A 21,050-nucleotide genomic window follows, 5' to 3' on the forward strand; every position below is an offset into this window, starting at 1 on the left:
CAATCTTTAACAGATTAGAAGAGATTCGTAAAGTTGTTTCTATTGATCCCACAATGGGAACATTTTAAGAATATCTTTTGTATTTCCCCTGATGTGGAACAAGTCCTCTTTGAAACAAGCAAAGACCTCCTCAAGTGAGTAAGTAAACACTTTTCTTCAAAGTTTTTGCCTTTTATAAAAAGAAAAAACTGAATCAAAAACAGCGATAGAAACCAGGCTTCAGACAGTTACCCTCCTTGTGCGCTGGTTGCTTTTCTTAGAGCTGAACTCCAGGCAACTTATTTGTTTGTTTTATTTTTATAAGTCCATCGACAGAAGCAAGACGAACCCGCGGTCATCTGGTAGTGCCACAACAAAAGGTCTGAATAATCATGTAAATGGGAGATACTTTAGAACTGCAGAGAATCAAATTAAATTTAAAAAAAGAACGATTAATTGGATCAATTTTAAGTCAGTCTGTGGAAAACCCTCCATCAGAAGTGCACCGAAATCTTAAAAATCATATGAAAACTATCATTTTTAATGCTAGTCATGTGCAGTGAATGCAGGATTAGCCATAGCACTGTGATGAAGACTATGATGGAGGGGCTTAGCATCCACCATCAGCCTGTTTGACACCGATTCTGGTCCATATCCTGTCACCTCTGCGCTGGTTACTTATGAATAAAGGCAAAAAAAAGAGCATCTTATGGTGGCCTGCAATGCTTTCTGCATGCCTCAGAGTTACAGTCCAATTAAGTGTTTTTAGCTTGTGTTCATTTTGTCCCAACAGCGATTTCGTGTCAGTTGGAGATGTCTCAGTGCGATTTGTTTTCTCTCATATTTCTGTGATTTTCGCCCCCCGATGAAGGCTGATATTGTACAGGGGCTTTAAATCCGAACAAAAGAATAAGGGACAAAAAAATAGAGGATAACAAAACAGAAAACAACTGAAGACAACAGCAGAGAGGACAAACATGAGCAGAGAAGAAAGAAGAGAAGAGAAAGAATTGCAGCTCCACTAAGCCGGTGAGTTGGAGTAAAACCAGGAGAAGACGACGAAGGACGAGAGGCAGAGGAGTGGTGAGTAGACAGGGGGATTATGGCTGCTGGGTGCCCCCCCATGGCGTGGGGGGTTGTGATGCTGCATGCAGATGAGGTGCCACACAGGCGGCAGTGCTGCCAGGTCCTGGCTCTCTCACAGAGCCCATTCTCCTCCGTGTCCCCCTGGCCTCCCCCGGCCCCAGGCACCCCGCTGGGCCCAGCGCTTTACAACCCCAGAGGAGCACTACAGCCAGGCATTCAACACCAGGCCCCGCGCCACTTCTCATGCACATGCAGCCATATAGTGGGCTATACCCTCATTCACAAACCCATCAACAACAGACACACACAAACTACAACCAAAGAAACTATGAGAAATGGGTCTCTACCGCCACCATTCACCCTGAGCACAACAGGCCTGGACCAAAACACTCGCTAATAACCATACACTCACACACAGTCGTTCACACATGCCAGTTGCAGCCAAGGACCTCCAACAATTTCTCGCAAGACTTTGTGTTGGGATTCATAAGATCTGCTGCCCTCTTTCTGCCACCCGAGGGCTAACAGCACCACAACTAGCTAGAAATAAACATCACAATAAAGACCTTGGTACCTTTGGAGGCGGCTTCTTCAGCAGCACCAGCAAAGCCTGCAGCACCAGGTTGGAGAAACGAGGTCCGATGGGAACATAGTCTGATGAGACAGAACATTTTCTTCCCATCAGTTAAAGTATATAAATCCTTCTACTTAGCTGCCACTTTGTTTCTCAACGACAGAAGTCTTACCCAACAAGCGCTCGATGTCATCCACCACCACACAACTCAGCTGGGATTTGTAAGCATCTTCAAATATCTGCCAAAGAAAAACAAAGTTACAAACTGCTCTGAATCAAAGCCAAACTGACAACAAGAACGAACATTCGGGTTTCAGTTTGGATCTTTAATGAAAATCCTGTAACGTTACCTTTTTGATGGCTTGGCACTTGGCAATTTCAGAGAATCCGATCATTTTGTCGGGGGAGCAGATCTTGATGAAGGGGAAATTGGAGTCTTCTGCAATTTTAGCTGCAAGCGCCGTTTTCCCACTGTTAGGTGGACCTGAAGATGAAGAAAAACTTCAGTTACAACAGTTGTACTTCGCACAAGTTCAACTTTATGCTCTTTAGAGGGTTTTCCTTCTTATACGTTTGGTTAAGTATGCGGGTCCAACCTTCCAGCAACACCGAAACCAGCGGTGTGCGGTCACTGTTCTTCGTCTGCTGCACCAGCAGCTCTCCATCCTCCAGAACCGCTGACACCGGGTCGCCCCATCGGATTATACCGTTCATGATGTAGCTAGCGTAGTCCTCCTGGTTGGTTCCAAAGGCCTGAGCGGGAGACAAACCCAAATTTTCTTAGTTCTGGTTGAGTGTGTGAGGTCAAGAGAGAAAGAAGAAGTGTCACTTCCAATTGCTTGAATTCAAATTATAAACAATAAAACTCACAAAGCATAAAGCAATGTAGCATTTTGGCTAATTGTAGCATTGTGGCTAATTGTAGCATTTTGGCTAATAACAGCCGTCCTACAAAGTTTAGGAGCTACATCCACAACCAGCATCAGTGAGGCTTCTCTGAAACACAAAAGCCAGTAAGCTACACTTTGTTGCAGCAACTAGAACAGCATCAACTAACTTTGAACATCATCTTTAGCATTTACAGGGATTCGCATTCATTTGGCATTTGTGCTGCAACTGATAACTAGACCGATGCGAGAAGAAGATAAAAAAAACGATCTCCTAAAGTTCTATGAAACCCACCTACGTGCTATGCAGTTCAGGCATACAACTCAGATTTGGGGGTCTTTGAGGGCGGGCTGGTTTTTACTGTAATACCACATTGCATCACTGGAAGGGACATGAGTCGCTAGTCTGTCCTGGAGTGTTGGACAATGGAAGCATTGGACTTAAGAGCACACGTCGCAGAACTTCACTAGACCATGACTGCTCCTGCAGGGAGGAGGTCGGACTATAACATTTTAAAAAACCAAGACGTGGCCCTTTAATTTGAGGAAGTCGCAGCACTGAGCCCTCTGCATACATAAGCTTTGGTATATGCCCACAAACTTTGAAGCTTTATCCTGTCGGAGCAGGACCACAAAGATGAAAACAGTTCCACTTCCTGTTCTTGAAGGGCGTGGCTAAGGTGATGACAGGAAGTTTGCATGTGGAGCTGCTCGGTTTGATGCAAATTACTTGAACTCTGCTTTATTAGTCGTTTCTGTTACCAACTGCTGAACATGAAGGTCAAATAAAAAGTGTTTTTATACCTTGTGGAGATGAGTTCATCTTTTACTGGCTGAGAAATGTATAAATAAAGTTTTATGGGCTAAAGATTTATGTGGCAGCTTATCTTGAGACATTTTGCTAATAAAATAATCTTATTGGGTCCAGATTGTTTCATCTATTTCTTTGAATTGGCTGATGAAACCAAGTAGGGGGGAGATGGAGCTCCCTGATTGTCAGGCTAGTTGCATTATAAAAGTTGTGATAATTTCTTTAATTGCATGTACAAGGGTTTCTGGTATCAAAATGAAAGAAACAAAGAGAGACACACAGCAACTTACCGGTTTGATGTCATTATTCAGAGAGGCCATGAAGTCAAGTCTGCTGACCTGCAGCTTCTCTGCCGTCTGAAGGTCCACCTCCACCGTGTTGCTGGCCTACAACACAGCAAATAGTGAGTTATACCGTGCCATATTGGAACCTGTTACATGAAATACTGCACATTTAGATTGCATAATGTGTCAGAAGACAATGTTCTCCCACAGAGCAGAAAGGTCAGGCAGGGAGGGAGGGAAGAGTAAGTGCTTAGAGGAGTGAAGAAAAACGTCATGGCCATCAGACGCGTTGTCCGTCATTTATCATCACCCTCTAATATCTTCTGCTCTGTGTCTGCGGGGGCTGAACACTTTACAGATGAGAACTTCATCTTATCTGTGTGGCCAACTGAGCTGTGCACCTGATAAAACACTTAAGTCAGAGGGCACACACACATAAACCCCTCCACACCTGGGTGGCTGCTTAATGGCACCATACAGCCATGTACACTGCCCTCCAGGTGTTGCTTTATAAACTTTGATTTTGCTCTTTTTCTCAGACATAACAAGGGCAAATTAAGGTCACATCTTTAATTAGCTGCTCCTAGACCTTGATGTGTCTGTTCATGGCGGTGGACTGCGCAGCTCTGATGAGGCCCTCCAGCTCAGCACCGCTGTAGTTCTTCGTCTCCACGGCCAGCTCATTGATGTCTACGTCTTTGGCCAGCAGCTCGTACTGACGCATCTTGGCCGTGTGGATTTTGAGGATCTGAATGCGGCCCTTTTCATCCGGTAACCCTTACAGAAGAGAGGGGAAAAATAACACTCTGTCTTCACCTCAAGTTTACTGTCATCTTGATTCCTTTAAGAAGATGGAGACGTTTTTTTCTGGTGTCTATGTCCATCTCACGTGTACAGAACATTTCGCTTTCCTGGGAATGACGAATTCCCTTAATCGCTTCTGTGTTGAAACAGATTTCTACCCGGCCAATCGGGACCTTTATCCAGTACAATAAGAAAGCTAAAAACTGGTTGTACCTCTGTGCAGAAGTATTTGTCTTGTGATGCCAGGCCAACATTTTACCAACGACAGTAAAGAGGCCAGAGCATTTCCACACCTACACATTTCAATCTGTAATGTTTGAGGAACGAGCAGCTGTGAGATCTCGCCGCTCTCCTTCAGACTGGAATTCAATTGTTAATGTCTGAATACAATTACTACACTATAAAACCTCTTTATAACAATAACAGGTAGAATCTGCTCATTTCGTTTATAGCAAAATTCAACAAAAATGTTAAGTGAAACAGGAGATCTTCAACCTGACCCTGATTTTTGGGCTAATAAGACATCAACAAGTTATCATTTATTTGGTATAAATTCTCTTCCCAGCACACTGAGATAAACTATGTGAATAAACTATATCATGTGTGTTCTTACCAATCTCCATCTTCACCTCCAGTCTTCCCGGCCTCAGCAGGGCCTCATCTATCAGATCAGGCCTGTTGGTCATACCTGAGGGAGACACAGATGAGCAGATAGCAGAAAGGGGAGAAAGCAGAGCAAGAGGAGGGATGACAGAGATGAGATAGAGTGCAGGTGTTCAGGCTTGACAGGGGAGATCCTTCGAGTGTGAAAGCTTGTGTTAGTTTGTATAAATGTGAGTGTTTCTACCTATGACCAAGATGTTGTTGAGCTGCTCCACTCCGTCTATCTTGGACAGCAGCTGGTTGACCACCGTGTCGTGGACTCCCGTGCTGCCTGCCATGCTGCCACGCTGCTTGCAGATTGCATCAATCTCATCAAATATGATGATATGAAGGCCGCTGTTGGCACCAAGCTGTTCAGAGACAGAAAAGGAGGAAGATTAATGTGTGAACTGTAAATAAGCTGTCAGCTGTTATCTTATACCATCTGCTCCCACTATCAGGGAGGTCTTCTTCCCTCCTCGATGTCAAGCAAATCCTTTTTCTTCCATATTAATCATGCTTGAAAAAGGGATTTTGTCACCGAGGTGGGTTCAGAAGTTTTATGAGTTAAAGAGACTAAATGTAATTTGAAGAATATGTGTTCCAGTGTTTCCCAAAATCATTAAAGGGTCGAATCAAAGCATTTTTTAAGCATTTTCAAGGTTTTAACATGTTATGTTACTTTGAAGGGATTTCATTTGGCTTTGCACCCTTCACATTAAATCATTCCATGCAACAAAATGGATAATTTGGTGGAAAAAAATAAGTAAGAACAACTACAGAGGATGAAAGTCCATGTAAAGAAATCATGTGAGCGCACACAGGACACACCAAAACTCTTCCAGGAGCACATAGGTGTATTATTGGCTGTTCAAAAGACTCTGTTCCAGTTCTGTCATGAGAAATCAACTTCATTGACTCATGGGTTTCCTTTGTTAAGGTCTGATGGACGCTCTTTTAATCACGTCATCAAGCTGTGACATCATCTCCCGCAGTTCTGATCACCGGCCTCCGATTATATCGACGAGACTGTTCTGTTACTCACAACACAGTCGTGGAAACACACATATTCGCGTTTATATTGACGACTTTCTGACTCAAAAGAAGACCTTGGGTTCTACAAAAGATGCCCAAGTACTAACTGAGACAGAAAGGCAGTCATATACATGTATTCATGGCCTTAATGAGGAGCGAAACAATTGGTGATGGAGGATGTTTTTAGATGGTTAAACAGACGAATTCCACTGAGTGAAACTACTTTGATGAAACCACATGACCTGCATTCGTGTCACACTTTCTTAATCTGCGTGCAACCTGCAGAACACAGCCTTCAAAATGCATCCACTCGAGACCAGATCCAATCTTTTAACCCACTTTAGTACTGTTAGCAAAGCAGGAACAGAAAACACATCAATGCTGCCGGGGGAAGAAGAGGGGCGAAGGGAACGGGGTGGTAACAGATCCCATCCACACAAAGACAAACTTTGCTATTAATGCTGGTTTAAATGGCAAAAATACTCATTTTGAGCAACTCAACTTCAGTAACGAACCCAAAAAAATACCCAAACCTGCAGCTGCTAATATTCAGAAGCTATTGAAAAAACAAAGAAAATCAAACCTTAAACCATAATTAGGGTTCTCAAACGATTAATTTCTTTAATTGCGATTAATCACGTTTTTTCCATAGTTAACTCACGATTAATATCTATATAAAAAATAGAGTTAGAATCAAATAAACACAAAGAAAAAATGTCTTATCTTTTATTTCTTCTTTTAAATAAAAAAGTGCATTGTGGACCCAGTTGACATGTCTATTTAAAAAAAACACGGTACATAAAATGCCACAACAACGTGGTCTTAAAACTGAAGAAGTAGAAGACAACAAACAGAACAGGGCCTGGTGACAGTTAAATTAATTAAAAACTGCAGTCATTAGACACATAAGATTCAGAACTCTGAACTCTTAGTCACATTTCTCCTATTTTTTAAGCCAATTGCTCATTAATCGCATCGCGATTAATGCATTAACTATGTCAGCCCTACGAACTCTTGTTCTGCTCGAGTGTTAAGCTTCAATCCAACGTAACAAAAATATAATTCATTCAGCAAAGCATCTGATACTAGTTTTGAATTAGAAATACATGTTCTGAATGACATTTCTTGTCTTTGTTATCTCTAATGATAACAGATCTTTGTTATCATGAGAGATTTGCCCCTTTTATATATGCCTTTTCAAGCCAGGGCTGATGCCCCTTCGCTGCTCATCTGTGAAAATAAAGAGGTAGGAAGCCAACCCAACCCTCATACTGTGTCGGCAACAGAGGTCATCACCAAGCGCCACACTATCCAACAGTGCTGTCATGACTCAGCTGATTGTGCAACGCGTGACAGGACACAGCGAGTTATGGTCTTACTCACTAAGTTCACATATCATGAATAATGAGTCCATTTACAAGGCAGCAGCCTTTCAAACACCTCATAAATACCCCCCCCCTTCTTAAATAAATAGATCACTTTGGACCCAGATCGTATCCCTGCCGTTAAGAGAATCCTCTTTATCCAGCCTGTCACAAGAGGGCTCAGTCAGAGGGCCATTATAGCCTCACTGAGCAAGAAGCTGCTCGTTGCTGTATTAAGAAATCAAAACATAGCTCATCGGAAGCATGGATCGAGGCGTAGCCGTGTCATAACTGAGAAGTTACAACCACACCGGAGAACGTTATTTCCGCTGGTCTCTGTCCGATACACAGCTCATTTGTGCCTTCGGGTTTCAGAGGTCCAAGATGCCGACAGTTACAACAAGAAGGCTACATTCATCCATTTTATACACTCCATGGTTAAAGGTTGTCAAGCATGGCTACAACCACTTATAAACAACTTATAAACGCATTACATTGTCTTGTTGATGTGGTCATAGAGCACCAAAACTTACTTTTTTATGTTTCATGACAAGAAACCATTTTAAAAGACCCCATGAAAACAGCTAAAATCATGACGCTATTTTAAGGTTTTGGTCCTCTCTCTGAGACGTCCCCGGTGCTGCCAACGTTCTTCACTCAACCCGACCATTTACAGGAAGACGGATGGAAAAAGTGATGGAGCAGCAGGGTGGGGGGTCATCTTTTCATCTACAGCCCTGTCAACTCTGACGTAGCATTTAAAGCAGGTGTGGGACCGTGCATATTGCATGCTGGATGGAGGGTGTGTGTGTTTGTAGGGAGGTCTAACAGGAGGTCAAAGAGAGCCCAGCCCCTCATTAAGTGGTGCAGAGTGAGGCTCGATGCTTGTGTCACTCTATCACTGCTGGGTTTCAGTGCAGCGTGTCCCTCTGTACAAACACACACACACCAGATCTTTAAAAGGTTATCACAGCTACGTCTGGATAAAGGGCAAATCTCTCCACTCCTGGAGGAATTAGTTTTTCTTTAATCCTTTCAGCGAGATGAAATGCTCATCTGTGTTTAACATGGATGGTAGGAATAGTCACAACTCAGCTGAGTAAGTTCTGGATGTTGAAATGAACCCGGCTCCTTCACCAAACCAGTGGCATTTTCCATCTTTGCTCTGGTTTTGGTGCCTTCATCTATAAAAAGTGTAAACCTTGTCCTCCTCTTACCCTCTTCTGCTCCTCCTCTGCATCTGCAAACAGCTTCCTGATGTTTGCCTCCGACTCTCCGACGAACTTGTTGAGAATCTCGGGGCCGTTGACGATCTTCGGCTCCCGGGCGTTCAGCATCTTGCCAATCTGTCGCGCCATCAGGGTTTTACCGCAGCCTGGGGGTCCGTACAGCAGGATTCCCTTCACATGCTTACAGCCTGGAGACAGATACCGGCAGTTCGTTTTCACAGCAGGAGAATTACACACAGAAAAGTACTTAAAGCTCACACCTTTGTTAGGTAGGTCTGAACATAAACTATATAGATATATAAGAAATTCGATCCCTATTTAGTGCGATTTTCCTGTTTACCATTCTCTTACAAACTTGCAGCAACGTGACTGCACAATGAGTTTTCTTCTTTTTATATTAATAAAGACAAGAAAAAAGGCAAAAATCAATAAAAACCTTAAAGTTTAAGGTCTAAAACAGCTTTTATGTCATGTTTCAATCTGCTCCAGTGTCTCTTTAGTCCGATGTAGTCTGGGTTTCTACTCTGGTCTAAAGCACTTGGAAGATCAGGTAAATTAATCCGTAAATTAATCTGCTGGACAGGTTTGAGTTGAAGTCACACTGTTTTCATTTCTGTTTCTAATAGATGTCAACCACCTGCAACTGTACAAACGTTCAGTGCACCGAGAAAAGAATCATCTTAAATTAACTGCTTCAGCTGCTAACAAACTAATAAATTAAGTTTTATCCAAAAGGAAAAAGTCTGATTCTTAACTTGATTGAAACCATAAAAGAACACTGAGCTGCATTTTTCCCCAGCTGTTTTGGTCTATGCCCGATTTGCAAAAACGCTGAAAGGAGACATACAGTGACCCATCATAACTGAGCTGAGCATACTTTGCTGTTACGCAGGGACAGGGAAAGCAGTCCAGCCGAGCTGTACCTGCAGCTCAACGTAGGAGTGCATGTAAACATACCGACTAACAGATGATCCACAAGCAGATCTGTAGCAAAGACTGGCTTAAAGGTGGCTGATACGGACAGGCAGGGAGCACTCAACTCATATACTTCCTGACCGGAGCCATTTTAGGGGTAAAATATCTCACTGGTGCTTTGTTGGGCCTCGAGTTCCCCGTGTTGGAAATGTAAAAGTCGAAGGACAGCGCTTGGTCAAGTCATTTATCTTTAACAAATATTTTCTTTGAGTTATTTGAGTAATAATCAGTGTGGCTTTGAGAAACTTCTGCTTTTGGAAGCATGGCTTCGTAAGAAAAAGTTCACAATCGCATTGGTTTTTGTTATTTATCGCCTCAAAACATACAAAAAAAAAAAAAAAAGCATTAACTCAACAATCAGCAACAGTCAAAAGCTCTGAGCAGAAAAACGATTATTTCCTTTGTTTTATATCTTCTGAAATTGTGTGGCGGCGGTGAGCTTTCCACTCAACCATGTTTACCGCGTGGATCTCTTTATGGCCTTTTGCACCTGCGTAATGACATTTAGCCCAGACTAATTGAGAGGCCCCAGATAACCATCTGAGCTGCCATTTGGGCCTGCTGAGGGAAGAGCAGCCAGGCTGACAGGTGGGAGGGCAGAAGAAGAAGGGCTGGCTTCTCGAGCAAGGTGAGCAAATGTGATGAGCTTGTGCTGCTGGTTTGGGAGACAAAGCACTGAAGCTTCTGTCTGTCTGCTTCACCTCTCCGGGAGCAAAGGGGAGACAAGGTGAAACTTTCTACCCACACACCGCCTCTCTGTCAGCACCTGCAGTCCCTGCTCCCCATGCCTAGCAATTAAATTGTTACCTTTAGCTGGATGCTTTATCAGGACAGGCCATCTCATTACAACGGCCAGCTGGCGGCAGCCAAAGGCCAGCTACTGCACACAGCCACCCGGCTAAAGGTCAGCTCACACACTGCGGGACACAGCCGGGAGCCTTTAGCACTGCTGGTATGAGCTCCAGCGAGAAGGATATTTGTCTAACTCAGAGGTCCTTCACAAGATCTCTACGTCTGGGAGCAGGGATTAGGACAGATGTGATTGTGTGCAGATGTGACTGCGAGGGGAAGGAAGGGTTTGTGAATGAGTCACAGAGAAGACGACCTCATGGTTTTCATTAGAAAGAGCTGCTGTCCTTTGGAAAGTGAATCATCATGTAACCTGACAGCTGTCAAAGACTTATTAATGAGTGTGTGCAGAGATTTCTGTCAGGGGATACCAGAGACTTTAGTCACAGGCCCACGCACCCATGAAGGACACTGCTTTGGCTGTTTGTTCACCGTGGGTTTAGCTGATTCAGACGGTGCTACATTCCTTACAGGAATCGTTTTGTTTGTCATTGACGTGAGGATTAAACACGATCTGAAGATAATATTGGAAAAACTGGTGGGTATATTTAGCAGGCATCACTGAGGTCTTCAACCGCACAGTTTCCAGTTTAGAGAGATAACAGTTCAACGTGTCTTTAAGAGCTATTTAAATATATCTGGGCTGAATCAATTTACCCTGAACGGGCAAGTCTGGGCAAAGGCTTGTTGGACCAAACCATTCTCGGGCCTTGTTGAGTGAGGCTGGGACAGGAGAACTCCTAAAAAGGAGCCAGTACATTCCTCTGTGTTTTGTTTAAGTTTCTAAGATGTATGGGAAATAATTTAGTAATATTTTCAAACTTTCTACACAGCTGGGTTCATGCGTTCAACCTTTAGACTCCCATCATTGCACAGTTACATCACTGTTCCCCTGAAGCTGGGTGCAAGGTGACCGATCTGAGTGTGTTCCCTCTCTGCTGTGCTTCAGCTCTGCCTCATAAGCCCCTCCCTGCAGGATAGTAACCACGGCAACTGTAGAAGTGGCAGTGACTGGCACCATCTAGGGACTCCTCTGGGCTCTGAAGCCATCGTACAGCTGAATTAGTTGTTTAAGGCAGTGTTTCCCAATCCTGGTCCTCACCGCCCTGCATGTTGTTCCAAATGAATGGGTCAGGTCCTTAAGCTCTGCAGAAGGCTGAGGACGACCCATTCATTTCAATCAGGTGTGCTGGAGCAGGGCGGTGTGCCTTGAGGACCAGGGTTGGGAAACACTGGTTTAAGGGTCGGGGATGGCATTCAAAACACAAATCTGTTCCAATTTGTGCGATTACACATCAATGCTTCACCTGTGTGAACTGGAGGAAAAGGGGTATAATTGTTCTCCTTTAACTCGAAGATGTATTCACAACTTCACAACAAATCTCTTGAAACCATCTGTGTTGCTGTGAGATGAGATGCAGAAGAGCAAATTATAGATGAATAAGTGATGGCAGAATGGAGAAAACAAGGGGAACTCACCCATCTGTTCAACTATGTCTGGAGGGAAGACTCGTGAGGCGAAGGCTCTGCGGAAGATGTCAGAAAACTCCTTGTCAAGGCCGCCGATACCCATCTTCTCAAAGTTCCAGTCTGGGCTGATGATGGTCTGACGGGCCTCTCGGGTTTTAGATTTCCCTTCGGGGCGAAAGGAAAAACAGACGCTGAATGTATGACTGACAGGCTGAAAATGTGACTACAACAGAGGATTTCCAAGCAGCACCCGTTCCCTTTGTCTAATTATAACTTATAGATGTCATCAAGAGCACCCAAATACTCTGAAACTAGCATTTGTTATTAAGTCCATGTAATGGAATATTACAGTAATGATATAACTGCATGTCAGGTGGTCCAGTTGAGCTTTTATTCATAAAGAAGAAGACAAGTCAGACTAAATGCGTGTAGGGTTCCCTCTTGTGGCTTTAAAGAGAACTACCACAAAGGGTGTGAAGGCTTTTTCTTCTTAAACAAATGTACAAATGTAAGCTGAGGTTTCACCATCTAAATACATTTAACTCAGGAAAAGTTGAAATGTACTTGTTTCTCAGGGGTTTACTCACCAATCAGTAAAAGTGGTGAGTTGGGTGACTTCTCAAAAATCACTTGACTGTTGGCCAGCAACAGACCAACCTTAATCTGGGGAAAGATGCCACAAAGATGGTTATTCATTTGGATCACAGTTCAGTTAATGTTTTCTTTGCCACCTGACAGTTTATGTCATATAATTACATTTATATAAACATAGGGAGTTCAACTGCAAGGAGAATGTCAAAACAAGTTGCTTTTATCAGAATTAATGACTTCAATATATCAAATAAAAGTGCTCAAAGGAACAGGAGGAAGACGGTGAAAAATTTATCTGCAGATACCTTCTTCCCGGAAGGGTCAGAAACATGCTTTCCCTTTAGGATACTGGGGTCCATGGCTTCCATATCTTTTATCACTAAGTTGAAGAGCTTTTCAGAGAAACTAAACACCAGCTGTGAGAAAAACAAACGAACAACAAGGACAAATTAAACCTGCTCCTCTGTGGACACATTCTATCAAATGTTACTTTCTATGTATGCGAAGAATGAATTTAAATCAATTCTGCACTAAACCGGACATCAAAGAGCATTTAAACGAGCATAAACGCCAACCTGCTGGCCCACAGTGAAGGCCTGGTTGTTGAATTGCTGGAGGAACTCGCTGGCCATCTTGTCTGAGTCGTAGGGGTTGCTGTCAATGGACTTCTTCTGCAGGAAGTCGACTTCCACCGTCATGTTGCTTATACAGCCTTTGGACTTGTCAAACTTGTAGTTTGTCACTGTGATCGGGGGATAAAACACGAGGTTTATAGGTTCATATCTTTCGTGGATCAAAGTTCCCATAAATGGCCGACATCGGTGCTGGTTAACACACTGAATGACAACATTTACACCTTATAAACCACCACAGCAACCAGCTCCTTAGTTCCACATCCAACTGGAGAACTTTCCTTTGTGCGTTCCTTTTTGTTTCAGCTGCAGGGTCATATTCTTTCAGATTTTCACTGCTGGGTGCTCAACAGGCAGGTTTCAAAGTGTTATTTTTTGTTAAAAACAGCTGCTCGTGGCTGAAGGAGAACTTCAGGCCTGGGTGATTATTTTCTGTACATTATAAACTCTAAATCAGATGGATGATGTCATTTAAAAAGGCATTTGGTGTAATAACCACCCAAAAGGATTGCTCAATACTCTGAAGGGATCGCAGCTCTTTGGCAACAGCAGAAGAAGATCCAGGCCAGTAAAAAAAGGTCCCAAAAGGCAGCAAAGTGGCCACAGTTTTGATCCCATTGCACTGGACTGTGTCTCCTGTAGCTGCACAGAGAACATGATTATGTGCTTCTAAGGATTTAAACTCACGCAGATTTTCTTCTGTATGAACACCGGCTTCTTACAGACAGGATAATGTAACAAGAGGTTTGAGATCTGGACATTTCTCGGCCCGTTTCATCACAAATGTATCGATATAAACAGCTAACAGTACAATCTACTCCAGCCACTGTCCCAGATGAAGCTCGCTGTCACGCCCGACTTCTACAGAACGTTTGTTCAAAGCTTGCTGAGGACATTTTGTACTTATTGAGCCCAGTAAGAACAAACTTCAACACCACGCTGCTGATTTAGTCAAATAAGGAGAGCAAAACCACACAAAAACCAGGTAGGATCATTCAGAACTTATACAGAAGTCTGGAACAAAGCTCTGAACTATGAAATAGTGTTCTGTGGTTGAGTTGCTTCATTACTGAGTCAACCAGAAGGTAAAACTGATTCAAATAAACATTTACTAAAGAATTTAATGACGATCTTGTGTCTGTAAACCGCGGTTTTGTCCCCTGGAAGCAAGAAACTGACTGCAGACGACAAACTAAATGTCGACACCAAGAAATATGATTTCTCTCTGAAAAATGAAGGCTCACTTTGAATTTGATCGCAGCTACGCGTTTAAACACAAGAAGATTAAAGAGGAACCATGAAGAACTAAGAACGGGAAAAGTCATATAAAGCCAAAGACTTTTTACATCCATCATGTTTCTGGCATCAAATTCACAAGTCTGAACAGCTTTCTATTAAATATAAGAGTTAAATTACAGAATTAATAACAGAATGCAGCCGTTTTCTGGGGAACAACCTCTCTCCGTGCAGCTATGAATTAATCCTGCATCACTTGGATTTATGGTGTATTTACATGGATCGCTGATATCTTTGGAGCATTTAAACAGCAAAGGCTGGGCTCAAGTAAGTAAATGAGCGAGCGTTTTGTTGGCAGGCTGTTGGAATCAGTGGTTCCATCGGTCTTTAGTGCGAGAAACCAGATCTGAAACACAGCCGGGAGCTCCTTGACTCGTCTGAAAACATCTGCATGTGCGAATGTTTCCACACGGCTGCACAATGTGAAAATGAGACTGAATGGAATTAGTTAATTCCACATTGTGCTGACATCTCCACTGGTGCTGGGTAATTAGGGAAATTACTCCCACAAAATACGACCACATTACCTTCATGGCAGTCACCAGGAGACGCTGCTTCAAATTCCATCCATGATAGAAGTTATTTTAATGGTTAAATATGTGGAAGGTTTCCACGGGAGTCATGGCTCTCCTGCTTTTAAACGTATAAAATAGCATGATGACGCTCATGTGGGAAACATCTTTAGTTCCTGAGAAGACAGTAGAGAGCATCATTCTGAGCACCTCTTTGGCCTAAAGGGACATCAAAGGCATTTTCATCAAAGAACAAGCCTTTTCTTTCTGTGGATGCTGGCCAGATGTAAGGACATCTGCAGGGTAAATCACATTCCATGTATCCTTTATGTCACCTGAAGAAAGGCTACACCCGCTAAGGCTCCATGCGATTAGAAATCAGTGCGATATGACCATCAGGCTGCAAATCTGCACCCTTTCAAGTCAGTCACATGTAGGCCGCTTGCATCCTTCAAAGTCTGATGCTGGAGGCGCTTTTATTCTAAAGCGATGAGTCTTTTTTCAGAAAAACTGTGAAGGTCTGTGAAAGTGATGGCAGTCAGCAGAAAAAGCTCCCCTCACATCTCAAAGCATCAGATCTTTGGGTTGGTTTTGGCTTTTTACTGCCCCCAAGTGGCCAAAAAGTGCTGCTGTAATCATTAAAGACGCTCACCTTTGAAGTCGTCTCCGAGCCCAATGCCTACCCATTTCCTCTGCAGAGAAAAAGAGCAAAGCGGTTTATTTAGTCTTCATCCAGTCTCATCATTTCGTTACTCAGATGGAAAGAAAGAGGGAAAAATTATCATCTTTCTACAAAGCTACCACAGGGAAGACGACTACACTTCAAACTGTAATCACTACACGTTTAACAGTGCAACATTCCTCTGGAAATGGTCTTATTTCACAGGAGGAAACTAAGCTACGATGAAGGCTATCTCTTTACACAAGCCGTTTTAAGAAGGTGGGCCGTGACGGCTGCCCTGTGGCCAATCAGTACATTTTCATGGTAAAATAAGACCGTCTTGAGGAGGTTGTGGCAGTACCTGTGTGCGCCTGCAGCTGCCAACTTTACAGACAGAGGAAGAGCAGGCAAAGACAGGCATAGAAAAAGAGGAAAAAGCAGCAAGAGTGATTGAAACAAACAAATAGTTCCATGCAAAGAGCTCAGACAATCACACAGGTCAGTTAACAAGTCAGAAAATCCACAGCGAGTGGGTCATATCCATAGATATACCTTATCGATTTTACATGTATACATCAAAACTTTTATGTCAGACTTGTCTCTTAAATATTCTTCATAAAATCTGAAAGCAATAAAGAGCTCAAATTAGCCCAACGAGTGCTCAGTGAGATCATGCGGCAGGGCGCTTTCTGCCCCTCTCAGACCTCTGGAACGTACCTGCGGCAGACTGAAAGCGATGCAGCCGGCGCTGACTTCAGGATGCGTCCTCAGGGTGAACACAAACTCACGTTTCTCATTGTACACAGTAACATGTCTGCAGCGAGAGAAAGAATCAGAGAGTCAGTCGGCATCGCACTGAAACTCCTTTCACAGCATTTGTTCAACTTTTTCCACTTCAAAATGCTCCTTCATTGAAGGTTTTCAGCTGCGGAAATACACCGTGACCAAATCTTTTGGATGAAATGCATCCAAGTCCAAAAGAGGAAAGAAAATCACAAAAAATACAGCATAAAACTCACCAATTAAATGTTCAAAACCAAAGTTACATCACTGTGGTTAAGCATGAAGGTCATTATTCCGCTTTTAACTCAACTAACGACTTTTTTTTTATTAATGACCAGTCATCAAACCAAATATATTTAAGTGAGATTAAGTTGTTAAAACAGACAACAATCCTACTTCAAATAGCTGTTTTCAGCTCACTGCTCATGTGTAATCAGTCTTCCTGTCGTCCTCATTAAGGAGAGCAGTGCTGCTTTTACGTTTATTAGTACTGAGCTACCTGTGTGACACTGCTGCAGAAACTCCATTCATTTGGAGGAGGACAAAGTGTCATTTAAGCTCGCTTAAACAGGGAAATTAGAGGAAGCAGGAACTAATATCAGGAGCTCCCCACAGAACCTGCCACCAGAGGCTCTCAGAGTCTTCTCAGATCCTCCAAAACAGCAACTTCAGCAGCTGAGCGGTTCATTTGCCACCCGATAAATCCTTCCTTTCAACAGGAACCATTGCAACAAGTTAATCAGTAACACTCATCTCACCTGTCAGTGGTTTTAATGTAGTGACTGATGGTGCGTTGACGTGTATCAGAGGAAATCCACTCACCCTTCAAAGTCTCGCTCCTTGTCATTGATCACAGCACAGTTGGTCAACGACAGCTCGTCTGTGGGGCATCGAACCGCTTTCAGAGTCTGAAAATCATTTAAATACATTAAATAATAACTTAAACTACTCCGAGGAAGTACTAGTTATAGACAAATTAGTAAGAGTAACAGCTAAAATAACTCAAACTTGTTCATTTAGTCCATCTAAAACCTCAAGGTAGCTATCCAGCTGTCACACAACAGCACATCCTCACACTGGGACAGAATAGCTTCGATTAAAAACACACAGGAGTCAATATTACACCAACTTATTAACCAACTGGTGAAGGCTGAATGTAGATGTTCTTGCTCAGTTTTTGAAAGCAGCCACTTAAAATTCAGTTAAGGGGTAAAATTCACAGTTTAAGGAAAAAGAAACAAAGAAAAACATCCATTTTCAGCTGATAGAGCCAATGACATCCTGTCACAGCAGTAGTTGTGAACTGTTATAGATGAAAACGCACAATATTCATGGCTCATAGGTGTTGAGCCCCATAATACTGTACAGATACACTATACTGCCAAAAGTATTGGCTCACCCGCTTTTACACGCATATGAACTTAAGTAGCATCCCATTCTTAATCCAATAAATATGACGTCATACAAATACTGTTCTCTGGCAACAGCCAAACCCACACTCGAAGCGTGACTCGTCCCTCCAGAGAACGAGTCCAGTGGCGGCGTGATTTAAACCACTGCATCCGACGCTTTACACTGCACTGGGTGATGTTTGGCTTGGATGCGGTTGCCATGGAAACCCATTCCATGGAGCTGTTCATGAGCTAATCTGAAGGCCACATGAAGTTCGGAGGTCACCTGTGGCCGTGGAAGTGACTGGAACACCTGAACTTAATTATTTGGATGGGTGAGTGAATACTTTTGGCAATGTAGTGTATATAGAAAGGCAGATAGTTTAGGTCGGCACTCTTGATGCTTTCTTTCTATGTTGGTATGATGATTTCCACTCAGGAGGCTTCACTGGACCAACTAGAAGTGTAAACTCAGCCTTGGTTAGATTATATAGCAGCTCTCATTAGCTTTGAGGAAAAACTGTTTACTTTCCCTCACAGGTCACTTGAAAGGATGGAGATATGTGGACAAAATATTCACAGTACTGCCTCAAGCTGCAACAGTTGGACATGAAACATTCAAAGCTGCTACGGAGGAGATACCATCAAGCTTTGTTCATCACCAACAACTCAGATTTAAAGGCAGAACCAGAATAATTCCATGAACTTGCTGGAGCAGCGAGAAAGTACACGAGTGCAGTTAAGTTTATAGGAACTCGAAGCTACTTGGGAGGCAAATGAGAGAGAAAAGTGCTTTAATAAAGAGGGTAAAGCTGGAGCTCTTCGACCTCTGCTCTCCACATGCAAATCACATCCAATCCAAATGCCAAGAGTTGAGTTACAGACGGCCAACAGAGAGCAGCAAATCCTCACGGGACTGTTGCAGCATAGTCAGAGCACAAGTCAGAGCTGCTGTTTTTGTAAAAACAGTGGAAAAGTCCCGATCCAGCCCTCATTTCTTTACGAATTTCTTATAATCTTTTAAAGTGGTCTTAAACAACAGTTTATTCGGCTGCTTTTTCACTCAATTATCATATTTCTGACCAGAGGAATGTGTTTTAAGTCACTTAAAACTGACCTATGGATGAACCAGTGTTGCGTCTACACATAACAGAGTAAGAAAAGCCCATTTATTGGCAGTATTTGAAGAAATTAGCTGTGACTGAAGACTTTTGAACAGCAACGTGGCTGTGTTCATCCTTTAGCCTGCACAGTTCCACTGTTTTCCAAATAAAGACACCGTCTCTGAGTGCGTTACATCACAAACAGCCTCATTTCACCAGGTGTTTGCCTTGGATTCCTGAAGTCTGGCACGATTACTATAACTTAGCTTCCATCCACTTATTGTAGGAGTCTAATATAAAGTAAATTTCCTCACAGTGGTGCTGTGATCTCTACGATTAATGTCCATAGAGGCTCTTCAAAATGTGGTTGCTCTGACAGCTGGTGGGGCTTTTTGTCCTCTCAGAAGTGAGTGCAGGGACACAACGGCATTAAAACAGCAAGAGACGTTCTGCACGTTGTGTGAAGCAGCAAAAAGTGTGACTCCAACACCCTCTTTAAGTGGAGTAGAGCCATAACGGCTGACAGTCAGTCACCTTTAATCTTTACATGCATGCATGCTCGTCATGTTTGGTTGTAAAACAGAAAGTGATGTTGCAGCCACAATCCTCAGGCTTTGTTTAAAATGATTTCCAAAACCAGAGGCTTTTCTGGGAAAAATCTGAAATATCCATGAAATCCTTTTATTTGTCAGCCTCTGAATGAACAAGAAACGTAAAACAAAACCCACGTGAGAGCTTAAACTTTCAGCCTTTTCAGCCTTTACTTTCATGTAAATGACAGACTTTGCCCTCGTGTGAAAACTATAAAAGTTCAGGGGTGATACTTCCTGTTTGTCAAAGCAGGTAAAGTCACATTTTTGTTTGCTTTATTTTAAAAAGATAAGGCCAGTTTTCTTTTCGTTCAGACCTGCTGCTCCCTTTGTTGCAGCCTGTGCTGACACTTCTCAGTTAGCTATAAAAGCAGCCAGGGTACAACCATTCCCATCTGGTTGGTTACTGGGTCAAAGCTGAAAAACATTTAGTGTGATCCACGTTACACACCTGACGGAGCTTCCAATGCAACAAATAAAGACAACAGTTGAGGGGGAGAAGTTAGTGGGAAGCATCAAAGCAACATAAGAAAAGGTCAAACCACTGGGCTATCTCGTGCCTCTCATAAGTCCTGATGATTGAATTACGGATTTTTTCAGTGCACAAACTGCAGTGGTGCCAAGCTTAAATCTCACAACAAATCATCTGAAGAGCGAACGCACAACTGCAGAAATGCAAAGGTTGCAGAGACGTCAGGGTGTTCCTGTCGCACGCAGTGGCTGAGTGTGTGCAAATCAACCCGGTTCAACTCGGCTGTTTGCTGCAGATCAGCCTAATTTTCCCCCTTTCTTATTTACCATTCTGTCCCTGTCCAGTAAAAGAATAAATACACAAAATATATATTTTTGTTCCCAGGTTCTTTGTCCATCTAGTTTCATTTAATTTTATCCTGAGAGACAACGTTTCAGTCCAGTTGAACTTGTTTTATCATGAATGCATGATTTTAGCCAGATTCTAATAGAAAAGTTAATTCAAGTGAAGTCCTTTATGTGCAGCAGAGGGTGTATGAAGGACATTTCTTACACTGCTATCATGTTTCGGCTCAAGTATAAAGTGTAAATGAGCTATATGATGAGAAAATAAGCAACTTTTATCATGTTTACTGACGCTGATGCAGTCTAATCAAACAGCCACAGTGTAAGCTGCTCCAATAATTCTTCAGAATCTAAACAGGTTCAGAGTTAAAACCAAGTGTTGCATTTAGAAACTGCTGCTGTGACCCTTCAACATGCAGTCACAAACAGACCATCCTTACACGCTAAAGAACAAAGTAAACACGCCGGTGAGCCTGGCATCATGAAAAGATCCGGGCGTCCACAGTGGTGGAGGACTGCTTTAAAATATCCAGCTAAGACTGAACAGCACTCTTTGATCAGTTGACACCAACATGACTTGGTCATGATCTGAAGCCACGACATTATCTGTAAAGCACGAGGAGAAGGCATGGGGTAAAATTTCACTCATTAAAGACTAAACTTACAGTGTTAGTTGGCATAAATAA

The 21,050-nt window shown here is 42.8% G+C and overlaps 2 protein-coding genes across 3 annotated transcripts in view; one reads left to right on the forward strand and one right to left on the reverse strand.

The window, feature by feature from the left end:
• tbx21 (T-box transcription factor 21) overlaps window positions 1–21,050 on the forward strand; it is a 477,598-nt gene that overhangs the window by 161,112 nt on the left and 295,436 nt on the right. The gene's annotated exons all lie outside the window — the stretch shown is intronic.
• Window positions 1–21,050, reverse strand: part of LOC140278153 (vesicle-fusing ATPase-like) — a 31,733-nt gene that overhangs the window by 9,123 nt on the left and 1,560 nt on the right. For both annotated transcript variants that reach the window (XM_072373091.1, XM_072373090.1), the window contains exons 2-17: window positions 17,287–17,372; window positions 16,399–16,495; window positions 15,673–15,712; window positions 13,156–13,322; window positions 12,886–12,996; window positions 12,577–12,652; window positions 11,999–12,154; window positions 8,684–8,883; window positions 5,273–5,438; window positions 5,039–5,113; window positions 4,211–4,398; window positions 3,628–3,723; window positions 2,236–2,392; window positions 1,990–2,123; window positions 1,812–1,878; window positions 1,640–1,719 (exon numbers count right to left, since the gene is read on the reverse strand). In XM_072373091.1, the coding sequence (XP_072229192.1) occupies window positions 1,640–1,719; window positions 1,812–1,878; window positions 1,990–2,123; window positions 2,236–2,392; window positions 3,628–3,723; window positions 4,211–4,398; window positions 5,039–5,113; window positions 5,273–5,438; window positions 8,684–8,883; window positions 11,999–12,154; window positions 12,577–12,652; window positions 12,886–12,996; window positions 13,156–13,322; window positions 15,673–15,712; window positions 16,399–16,495; window positions 17,287–17,372 (1,896 nt within the window). The remainder of the gene's footprint in view (window positions 1–1,639; window positions 1,720–1,811; window positions 1,879–1,989; window positions 2,124–2,235; window positions 2,393–3,627; window positions 3,724–4,210; window positions 4,399–5,038; window positions 5,114–5,272; window positions 5,439–8,683; window positions 8,884–11,998; window positions 12,155–12,576; window positions 12,653–12,885; window positions 12,997–13,155; window positions 13,323–15,672; window positions 15,713–16,398; window positions 16,496–17,286; window positions 17,373–21,050) is intronic.

This window comes from Leuresthes tenuis, unplaced genomic scaffold (genome assembly GCF_036924035.1).
Source record: "Leuresthes tenuis unplaced genomic scaffold, fLeuTen1.0.hap1 SCAF_20, whole genome shotgun sequence".
Lineage (NCBI taxonomy): Eukaryota > Metazoa > Chordata > Actinopteri > Atheriniformes > Atherinopsidae > Leuresthes > Leuresthes tenuis.